Source organism: Coffea eugenioides, chromosome 5 (genome assembly GCF_003713205.1).
Source record: "Coffea eugenioides isolate CCC68of chromosome 5, Ceug_1.0, whole genome shotgun sequence".
NCBI lineage: Eukaryota > Viridiplantae > Streptophyta > Magnoliopsida > Gentianales > Rubiaceae > Coffea > Coffea eugenioides.
In genome coordinates this window covers 48250198-48261697 of record NC_040039.1, presented here as the reverse complement: position 1 = coordinate 48261697, position 11500 = coordinate 48250198, and the positions used below count along the sequence as shown (strand labels likewise).

At 34.5% G+C, this 11500-nt stretch overlaps 1 protein-coding gene and 1 long non-coding RNA gene across 2 annotated transcripts; both read left to right on the top strand.

The window, feature by feature from the left end:
- The first annotated feature begins 100 nt into the window (after positions 1 to 100).
- LOC113771919 lies at positions 101 to 10006 on the top strand. The gene is made up of 4 exons (XM_027316467.1): positions 101 to 421; positions 6787 to 8035; positions 9721 to 9794; positions 9908 to 10006. The coding sequence occupies exons 1-4, from the start codon at positions 131 to 133 to the stop codon at positions 10004 to 10006; spliced, it is 1713 nt and encodes a 570-aa protein (XP_027172268.1). The 5' UTR covers positions 101 to 130.
- Positions 3163 to 5675, top strand: LOC113770001. Its single transcript, XR_003468374.1, has 3 exons — positions 3163 to 3569; positions 3943 to 3989; positions 5429 to 5675. It is a non-coding gene; the product is annotated as an uncharacterized LOC113770001 (long non-coding RNA).
- Positions 10007 to 11500: the final 1494 nt, after the last annotated feature.

Genomic DNA, 11500 nt, shown 5'->3' with positions numbered 1-11500 from the left:
CAGTTTCGATTGTACCTACCTACTCCTAAATCCAACACAAAAGTCCCACAAACTATCTCACCCTTTTCTGTTTTTCACTCGTCAGTCAACACAATAAAGACCTCAACTTCCCCTCCTCCTTACCCAAAAAATGGACGATCAAGAACCACCATTTTCTCCTGATATCCCACCTGAAACTGAAAACCCACTACCCAAGACCCAGGAATTCAGCAATGAAAATAGTTTCCCTTTCGATAATGGCCAAAAACACAGCCATGCAACTGGTACTAAAATGGAAAACTTCAAAGCTTTTTTGTTGAGATATGTTGTATCCTCTTCTCCAACCAAGTCTTTATCCCCCCTGCAAAGGTCCATGATTGAACAGCGCCTTCATGACTTCTTCCCTGATTTTCACACTCCTGATCATCCCCCTTATGCTGCTGTAAGTCTGCATTATTCCCTTTTCCCTTTTCTCCTTTTCTTTTTCTTTTACCATTTTTTTTTATAATTTTCCGTAATACAATTTTTTTGGCACTTTTAATGCTGTAATCTGCCCTGCGTATAAACATGCAAGCTTGTGATTGGTTTATTCTCAAAAGGGTTGTTGGATTTACAAGCATTTGTAATAGAAATGCTGATTGATGATCAAATTGAGTAATGCTGCAGTATTTGGAGCTTTATTCTTGAAAAAGATCAGCTTTTTAAGCATAAATAGTAAATGTGACTCACCCAAAAAATATGTAATAACAAATGTGGCTGTTAAGATGGTCGATTTCCTAGAATTCGACTTCTCTTTTTATGTTTAGCTTTATTTGGTAAAGTCAAATTTTAACCGAATGCAAAGTCTATTTTCTCAAAGATTGACTTTATAAAAATCCACTTCACCTTTTTTTTTTTTTTAAGTTTTATTTGGCGAAGTCGACTTCTGAATATTACTTTGTCAAGTCGATTATGCAATCGAATCGAGTCGAGTCAAGTATGAGTAGTGGTGCACTACTCGAGCTGAACTCCATGCCTAAAGGGAGGAATTTAAGAAATTTTTACACTTTTGAAAAATAATCCCAAAGGCTGGTTGCTTTTTCTGTGTGTTTAAGCGAGAGGACGGTCAGATTTAATAAATTCATTGTTTGAAATAATTGTGAAAATCCAATCTTGTCAGTGTCCAAATTTGTAGGTTATCCTCAAAACAACTAGCAGCATTTTATTAATTTTCAGTAACATATTGATGGAAATTGTTGAGAAATATTTGGATACCCATTGGGGCCCAAACATCTCATCAAAAAATTTAATTAATCCTAAAGCTCCTCCCTCCCTAACGAAATAAACTTTGTTGTTGTTGCTGAAGATATGGGGAATAAAGCAGGGTCATGTGGTTAGAAATTCTTTTGTTTTCAAATCCTGTTCTCCTTTCTCTTCTATATTGCAAGGAAAGATTAAAATAGTAATTATAAATTGAGTTTTAATTTTTAAACCATCTAGTTATCTAGATTAAATGATTCTGAAAAATTGTTGGCCGTTAAAATAAAATAAAAAATATAGGAAGCTGTGTTATTTTTTAGTTGTTCAGGCTGAAAGCATTCAGGTTGATGTGCCTCTGGTGCATATGTGAAGAGACTAAAAACTTTCATCCTTGTAGCTTATTGTTGGGCTACAACTAATTTCACTAGCTGTACAGGTTGCAATAGCATAAATACAAGTCCATACAATGGCATTTCTTATATTCATAAATAAATGTCTTTTTAAGTTTTGTAGGACTTATTTTTTTCCTCAACTAAAATTTAGGCAACATTGGAAATCAAAGATTAAAAAAAATATATCTACCTTGTATATAAAAAGAAAGAAAGGTTACTGTAGCAACTTCTCTTTTTGCCATGTGTATGGTTACTTCTTTTGACAAGTGGCAGTTCCCTTTTTTCAGTTGAAATTTTGCTCCGCATTGCACAATGACCGAATTTGGTCTCGCATTGGCATTCAAGTATGAGGTCGAGTTCGGAGTTCCTGTAGCAGCTTCCCTTGGCGCCACGTGGCAGCTCCAGAGCTCAAGTTTAGCTTGTTTCTCTTTGGCTTGCCGTTGCTTGTTCATTATTTTACTTCATCTGTGAACTCACTGCATGTAGTTGTTGACTTACCGCAAGTAGTCGTTGGCTACTAACTTTAAAAGTAGGTTGCTTTTTGTCAAAAATTTAACCATTAGATTGTAGTGCTTTGTACTTTTATCATCTATTGACCGTTAGATTTGTATGATTATCTATGAACTCGGCTGACATTGCTTCGGAGCTCGGGCTACAAAGTTTGACACAAGGGGCGGTCTGCCTGCTTTCAAAGAAAATGGGAAAAGGGCCCATCAACTTCCTATTATCGTTTTGGCAATTTTTTTTTTTTTTTGGTAGAATTGAATGTGTAGCCCTGCAGCCTATGCCAAGTCAGGAGACCAGCCATCTTATCCCTGTTTTTCCGCGTTTTGCTTCTTTGGCTGGATATCTTCCAAGACTTCGATCTTTGATAGGCGTACTTTCATCTCATCTTGACCGTTTAATCGCACCTAATCTATCCTGATTTCTAGGAAAATTTTTTCCCTTGCCTTTTACCTGTATTTGCCCGTCTCTTTCTCTAATCACTCATTCTAACCTTCGTTCACTCTGGTTTTGACTTTTTCCCCTCTTGATTCGCTATGTGCAATTTCATATGGAAGTACAATTTTTTGTTATTAACTTTTTGGTTTGAACATTTGTTTTTTCTTCTTTTTATTTCCTTACCACGGTTTAATGAATCTAAATTTTGTTGGAATATAGTGTTGATTTTTTTGTTGGATTTCCACAACAGATGAAGATCAGAAATAGGTGAATTTATTTTGTTCTCATTTTCGGCTGTTGCCATGAGTTGTGTTTCAGGCTTGATACTAACTGGATTTAAGCTGTATCTTGGCGAGGCAACTCAGATGGCATTTTGGAGTATATATTATTCCAGAACTGCAACTGAGTTTGCAGCCATGGTTGTGCTCTTCTTCTTCGCCTGGCATTGACAAACAAATTGGAGCTTTACTTTTAATTGTCAAAGTTCATTGTTTTTTTTTCATTTATTAGTCCAACGGTAGCTTAGTTTGTTCTTTTGAAATTCTCGTACAAATTCAGTTCTACTTCAAGTATTATTACTTCCTGTTTTGATGTTTTCTTATCACTTATCTCAGGTATTTTATGATCCCTTATAATGATTGCTTATGTTATATTTGCTTCATTAACTCAAAACATGGTTTTAGTATGACACTGCCTTCAAGTGAATATGTGAAATCTCATAGGCATGGCTATCAAATGTTTGATTAAATGTCTGTCTGAAACTTGCGATAATTAGTTTTTAGGTTGATTGCAAATGCAACAATAAATCTAGATGGTGTTTTTTGGATCTCTTGAGAAGGTTCTTTAAACAAAAGAATTGCTTGATTTGTGTTTCTATTGATATCTAAAACTAATAAATTAGCTTTATTTTGAATCAAACGTTGGCTATTTGATGGATTTTAGAGTATTCTAAGCGGTTCAACATTGTCACTCAACTTGCTGTCCAGATACTTCTTCTTCTCTGCATTGAATTCACTGGTAAGTTTCAAAACTTATGTTAACTTAAAGGTCTTTTCCAATTTTATCCTATTTTATGAAAACTGAGTGTAGCGTAACAAGATTGTTTTTTGTTTCTCTTTTGGTGGCTTGATAATATCAAACTCTTAAGACTTTTTCCTATATTTCTAAAAACTAGAAATTCTAGGAAAGTATTTTTCTTCACTGCTGAGAGGTAGTCTCTGTGTCTAAAATTTTTTAACTTCTACATCTTTGACCCTTGCTGCAAAGAAAAATAGTTAACCTAAAAACTAATTTCTTTTAATTTTTCTTCTCTTCATCAAAAAGAATATTTGATTTATGCTTTTTTCATTTATTTGGTGAGTATCTGAATGAATTTTTGTTGTTATTGTAGGAGGCAACAAATTCAAACAAATCTTGCTACCATCAATTGAGTAATAGGTATTTCTTGCTTCTTTTTAGCTGTTAGGTTATTCAAAAATGTTTTGTTTTATTCTTGCTGCTAATTGGAGAAATAAGTGAGTCACAGAGGAGTAATTTTTCTAATTTGGAATCTATAGGGCTATTTGTTGAGTTCAAATGCTTGTGCTCTTCTTTTAGCAAAGCTTTTATTAACTAATAATCTGAGCCTTAATTTTGATTGTCAAATTCAATTGTTGAAATATATTTAATAATTTGTATGTCTTGAGCTTGTGATTCAATTTTAGCTTTACTTCTGTAGCTTTGACTATTTTACTATTTTTCTTGCTATTTAATTGCCTGCTCTATGATACTGACAAAAAATTCTCGGTACTTCTAATAATTTTTTGTCCCTGCTCTTTTCTTCCTTGTACTCCTGTAGATGTTAAAACTCTATTTTGAAGCTAGAGTTTTGAAATTAGCATGCTTAAGTTGCCAATAATTTTTAAATAATGACAATGCTAAATATGAGTAAATTTAATCTACTGAAAAACTGAGCATTTTCTTGTGAAAATAAAGTTGGGAAATGATTATTATTCTAAGTTCTAAGTCATTAGATTCTCTACCTAGACACTTTGTCCTTACCCGAGCATTCAAATGCAAGGTTAATATTTTTGTCCTTACCTAAGCGTTAAAATGCAAGGTTAATATTTAGAATGCAACCTTATTTATTCTTTTTATAAATTTTTAAAATTATTTATACTTTAAGGCAAAATAAATACCAAAATTGATATTTTTTGTCTAATGAGAGTATAAACATAATGAGAAGGGGTTTAAATGCTAGGTTAATTATTTACAAAGCATATATAAGTGCATCGCCTTTATTTAATTTTATAAACACTCTCCTTATTCCTTGGATTAGTGACAGGAAGAGATATGAAAAATTGATAAATTTTTCATAATACATAGAGATTGGATAAGAGATGATTTAATTGATGGCACAAAAATAAAAACAAATATGCCAGTTATGAGCCTTATGTGTTTAGAAAGTAATTTCTTAGGTTTTTATTTGTCTTGGACTTATTGGAAAAAATATGTTAAAACTTATATTTTTACAGTGTGGGAAAAAATATTAAGATGTATAAATCATATCTCTAATTGATATTTAAAAAGGAATATGAAAAAATGATTTTTTGCAATAAGACTACATGTGTGTGCTAGGGAAGATGTATTATTACAGTTTATACTCTGCTTTGGATTTTTTTCATTTATTTATCTGTTTTTATGGCCTATTAGATGTAAGTTTCAATTTTGGTTATCATGAAGTGTTTATCCTCTTAGTTGTGTCTTGGAAAGTTTAGTTTTCTGACATGTTTTCTTGAACCTTTTATATTGAAAATTTATAAATCCTCACTAGATGTTGGACTCATTTTTGTGTATTTCATGAGGATGTCCCTTTTGTGTTTTTTTTTTGTGCGTAGGGTTACTTCTTGACAGCAATCAATTAATCTCAATGGGCATTGGCTGTGATCAATTAACCACTTGTTCTTTTGTGCACCTTAATGGATCTCAATATGTGATCTTTTGTAATTGCAGCCTATGATTGCACTTTATATTAAGTATTTAGCAAGTCATCTCTTGTCTCTGTAAGACTAACTTGCACTTGAAGATGTTAAGCTATTTGTCGAACTACTTGCCAATCTTTTGTCATCTTCTCTTCTCTTTTGCAATGCTAATGATTTTTTTGTTTTGTTTAGTCTCATATTGTTAGCTGCATACTTGATTGATAATTTATAATTTTAAGAATGCTATTTCACAAACATTACTATTAATCTTATTTTATATGAAAATATATGACAATAGATTATAGGGGGGCCTAGGCTGTGCTTAGCACAGCCGATAACCTCCTAGTATATATACATAGAAAATAAATAAAAGAAAATTTGAGGAAACAAAGAATTTAGGAAAATATAAATTCCCAATAAGACCAAAAGAAATTTAATAAATAAAAAATATTAAAGTTATACAAAAAATTAAAAAAAATTAAAGGAAAAAAGAATACAGGAAATAGATTTGGGTATTGGGCGGGATAAATCTAAACCCATCCCAAAGTGATTCCGTCCAAATTAGTCCCAAAACACATATGAATAAGGTTGCGCCTAAACCCATATTACTCGGTCCCATCTCAAACCCAAGTAGATCCTGCCCATTTTGCCACCACTACTCTTGGATGACCATGTTGGGGTAAGAGGGTTTTTCTGTGAGATCACACCTTATTGGGTCCTTCTTGCTTAAATTGTATTTTGGTCATCATCAAGTGCTCATTGTTCCAAAATGGATTTGGACAGATTCCGTCCATGTATTTCGATTGTAGTACTGGCTTCTAGGTACCACTTCCTGAACACAAAATTCTTAAAGTTTCAACATGATGTTGAAATTCTAGCTCAGTTCACAACCCTTTTTTTTTTTTTTTTTCCAAAAGCACACTCTAGTGGGTATTTCGTGTAGCCTAATGTGAATTGAGATCTTTCGTTTTATATATGCGAAGTGAATGTGTAAACATGTGACTGTGTTTAGGAAGAAGTGCTACAACTATGATGAGTTAACTTCTGTGCTAAACATGTGTTCCTCAAATAAGGTTGGTAATTGGGAAGTGTAAGTTAAATTTGAATTTGGTAGAAATTTTGATTATTTGTTGACTGATTGAGAGCGCCACATAAATCTGCAAATGAATCTTATTACTATAATTTCAAGATAGTACATCCAACCAAATTCTTAAATTGCATGGAATAAATTTCAGCTACGTTCTTAGTTCTATTGTCTCATGCACTTTGCACAGATGATTGAACATGCAATTGAAAAATTGAATGAGGAAGGTGGATCTACTGAGGAGGCAATATCACTGTTTATTAGGAAAGAGTATCCTGATTTGCCAAGGGCTCATGATAGTTTATTCAAGTACCATTTGAAAAACCTCTGTGAGGATGGAGCTCTTGTAAAAGCTGGTAACAGGTTCTATATGACTGGAGATGAACATAGTCCTGACAGTCTCTATAATCTTAGTCATATAGTCACTCACAGTAATATTTACAGTCCAACCTCTCATGATGGTGTTGAGTCCAGTCCTAGTAGCCCCAGCTGGTGCTCAAGCACTTCCTGCAGCAGCTTTTCTAGCCCAAGGAGTAACCGTCCATATGCTCGAAGGCAGAAAAGAGGGGAAAAAAGGGGAAGACAGCGCAAGAGAACTACTCAACGAAAGAGAGTACAGATTAAGCGTAAAGGAAAGAGAGTCGAGAGACGTGGTAGACCACGTAAGAAGAATGTAGAAGATCAAGTATATTCTGACAAGCTGATGTTAGAAGAGGAAGTCAAAGAATTAGAAGAGCAAAATGTCAGAAAGAAAGAACAAAATGAGGTGCTTGAGGGCTGTGATCAAGTTAGAAGGAAAAGAAGAAAGATAAAGGAGTGTGGTCAAAGACAAGAAACCAGGGCACTGAGAGACACTGACTTTGACCAATTTGAAGTGGCAACTAAGGAGGAATGGCGGAAAAAACAATTACAAGAAAAATCAGTTAGCAGGGACAACAGTCAAGCAGAGGAGCTTGAAAAACAAAGGGAGGACCAGGCTCATTATATTGAAGGAAAAGAAGAAGAGGATCAGCCACTGCAAAATCACAGTGAAGTAAATCTTGTATGCATGCTGCAGCAAGAAGCAGAGGTTGAAGTGGTGGGGCAAGAAGATTACTTGAAGGATGGACTTAGAGAAACAACTGCACAATTGGATATTGCAAAAGAAGAGAATCAGGTGATTCAGGTGATTGCAAGAGAGAGTTGTATGGAAGATACAGTGCTTGTAGTGACTGGAGAACCTAGTTTACTTGAAGAACATGACATTCAGACTGTGAGGGAGTCAACGGAGGAGCAAAGAAAAAGGGCTCAACCTTGTAAAAGAACTGTGAGAGGAAGAAAAGCTCATAAGAAGAGTGTACCGATACCTGGGAGGCGTAGGGGTAGGCCAAAGAAGGATTTGTTGGTAGAAGCAAGCCAAACTAATGCTGAAGAAATGGAGGCTAATGAAACAATTTTGTGTGAGATGTTGAGACTGATTTGAGGAATTAATGAAGCCATGATGGCTGGAAAATAGGTAAACACAAGGGATCTGCTGCCGAATTTTACTTAAAGGCTAGTTGGATTTACTTGTGATTTGAGCGAAGGGCTTTTGGGTTGTTTGCGCTTGGGTCTTCATGTTACCTTTTCGTTTCCAAGAAAATCATGTTTTTTCACCCTTGCATTACTATTTATTTGGCAAGGCGTACGACGTGTAGTCGAGCCTCACTTGTGCATTCCGTTCACTCGATTTTGGATATGAAACCTTCAATTGGTTTATTTTGATTATTTTAGGCTTTCTTGGCGATTAAAGCCAATCCGAAGTGAAAACTTTTGAGGTATCTGTACTTGAATCGGTGAGTGTACCACTCCCCTCCATTGCTGTTTAACTTGATTTCTGCTCTGAAATCTGTTTAATTTGTTTGAGACGAGGGTGTACTTTATCACACTCGTTCTCTTGTCTGTTCATATGCCAATTTACTATGCAAAATTTGAATCTGTTATCTGTGTCTGCATCTGTTCGGATTTCTGTGACCTATGAGCTCAAATCCTGTGGCTAAGTTATTCGAATCGGGCCGGCAAGGGTCTGGACGATTAGATAACGAACCACGGTAGTCTGTTTTGAGATCTTTGGGTATTGAGACCCTTGATTCCGGTATACTCGAGTATTACCATTTCTGTTCGTTTGCGGTGAGCGGGCCCGGTAAAGGGGTGTTTGGTGAACGGGATTCGGTGTAAAGTGGGGTCTACGAACGTTGGTTCTATATACGTTGACGGAGAGTCAACCGGCTTGGATCAAGTACTGCGCTGGAAAGCTGGCTCCTGAGAGCCACCTGTATCCTTCCTATGTGAATCATTAGTTACTTTACTTTACATCTGGCATGTGTATCTGATTTGTTAAGTGTGAAATGCCATTATTTTTCTGCTATATGTTTGGTACCTCATTGAGCGCAAGCTCACCCCTTTCTGTTCCTTTTTGTTTTCCTTACAGGAAAATAAATACTTTTGGACTGGATTTGACAAATGGCTGCCAAATTGAGCTAGTTGAACATATCTTTTGTATTGCTCATGTATTAAAATCCTAAATGTATTTTTGGGAACTGTTTTCCTTTTGATTTGGCAAACCAGACATTTATCCACTTTTGAATACTTTTGTATGCCACTTTGGCTTGTAAATGCTAAGTTTCAAGATGGGAATGTTTGCTTGGTATTTGGTTGGGTTCTGACGGGTCGGTTACTATTCATAGCCGACTTCGATTTTATTTTTTTGTAATTTTAACATTTTGATTTGTTTACCCGCGTTGGTAAGTTTCGGGATGTATTAGTTCGTTCTATACCGAACCGTTAGTCCTGGCGAGAGCTGGGCAGGCGGTCCGCCAAACCCTTTGGTTCGCCTTAGGGTAAGGTGGAGCTGTCACAAGATCCAACTCTCCATCTTTGCTCCTCAAATCTTTATCCAAATCTAACTATAAGTACAAGATGGAAAACTACTCTAACTATACTATACTAATGAATTAAGAAAAACTAGTGAAGACTACATTTTTTGTGAGTTTCTCTAGCCTTTCAAAGTTGTGAAAGTGTCCTCCAAGGCCTATATTTATAGAGGAATTCAAGAACCAAAGGAGTTGTTTCTAATTGTCATTTTTTACTCTTGAAACTCTCAAAGATTGCTTTTCAATGTTTCCATGCTCATCTGATCATTTCCAGTCGGAATCTTTGCAGAAAAAGTGGTCTAAAAGGGTGTGTGAAAAGAGCACAAGTTGCAAAGCAAGTTGCAACCAAAATCCACTAAAACGCGGGTAGAAAATGCGGCCTGTGCCTGCATTTTGACCCCCCGTTTTACTCTTTTGCAGGTTTGCACTTTTCTGGGCAGAATTCTTCCTTGCTCTATTTTTGGTCCAAATTCAACTAATATTTTCTCGATGTTGGAGGCTGAACTAGCTCTTGTGTAAAACATGAAAATTGTAGCCCTTTGAACTAGTTTTCCAATGCATAAGAAGCATCCAATTTGGAGCTTTTTGGGCTAAGAAATGATCAAAATACCCTCGACTAGTCAGAACTCTTTTTCAACTTTCGACCATGAAAATGCACTTCTGTATTTCGACTTTTTGACAGGAAAACGATTGAACTGGACTTCGATGTCTATACCAAATGTAGATCTATCTCTTAATTTCAAAATAGTACAAGAATCACCTCAATCCAATGCATGTAGCTCAAGGCATAACCAAAATACCACAAGGTGTCAAAACTGGAAAACCTGCATTTCATCCTTTGAGTATTTGCACTTCATGTTCTCTTTTTATCACTTCAAACCCTCATCAATCATACAATTATCTTCTCAAATCACTCCATTTGATGATTGAATCCTTAAACCTATAAAAACATGAAGTTTGTACCATTAAAATTCATATAAATGCAATTTTTACCACTTAAACCATAAAATATATATTTTCACTAGATCCTAGTTAATTAGCTATAAAAGTAGTTAAAACACACCAAAACTAACTAATAAAACAACTAAAAAAATATGTAAAATATGCATTTATCAATTACCCTTATGTATTGTTTATTAAAAAACAAAAATTTCATTAATGAGATTGTTACAAATCATCTAGCATGATTTAGTTTATATCACAGAAATATGCACTAACTAGAAATAACAAATCTACAATTTAACAAATATAATACATTTGAAAAATTATGATCAAATCTGAAATATACAAAGAAATTCCAAAATGTCTTGTAACAAGATAAATTGATGCAACTCACTTCTGTATATGTTACAGTTGTCAAATCTAACTAATCAATTGCTTTAAACTCCAATAATGAAAATGAGATGTGTCAAGATAAACCTAAGATCGGATCTAACAAGCCTATTTGAAATAAGTTCAGATCTAACACCAAAATACATAAGAGAACAAAAAAGAAACTACACAAAAATCTCACTATGAACTCTTAAGAGAATAGAAATTTCTCACTAGGAATCTCTAGTAGAAACAGAAATCTCTTGCTAAAAGATCGTAGGAGAGACTTTATTAGTAATACAAAGTAAAACCTGAGTCCATAGGAGAAAGGTCTTCTAAAAAAAAAGAGAAGAAGTAGAAAAATGTTAGACAAAAAGAGAGGTAGAGAGGGAGAGAGTAGCCTACCCTTATGTTTTCTAATTAAAGTTATTGTATTTTAACTATGGTACTAATTAAAAAATGAAACATTTCACTTGATTATATCTCAATAATATTGGTAATTAAAATTGAAACTCTCCCTTTAAAGTTATTTACAACCCTCTATTTGCATTCATTATGTGTCAAAATATCTCACTCAAAGCCTTCATAAAAAATTTTCGTTAGCACAATTTGAGATTGCAAAGAATATCAAATAAAAAATAGATGCTCTTAGGAACAAAGAGAAACGTATGAAAAGAAAAGGGTTCATATTCATCTATATTT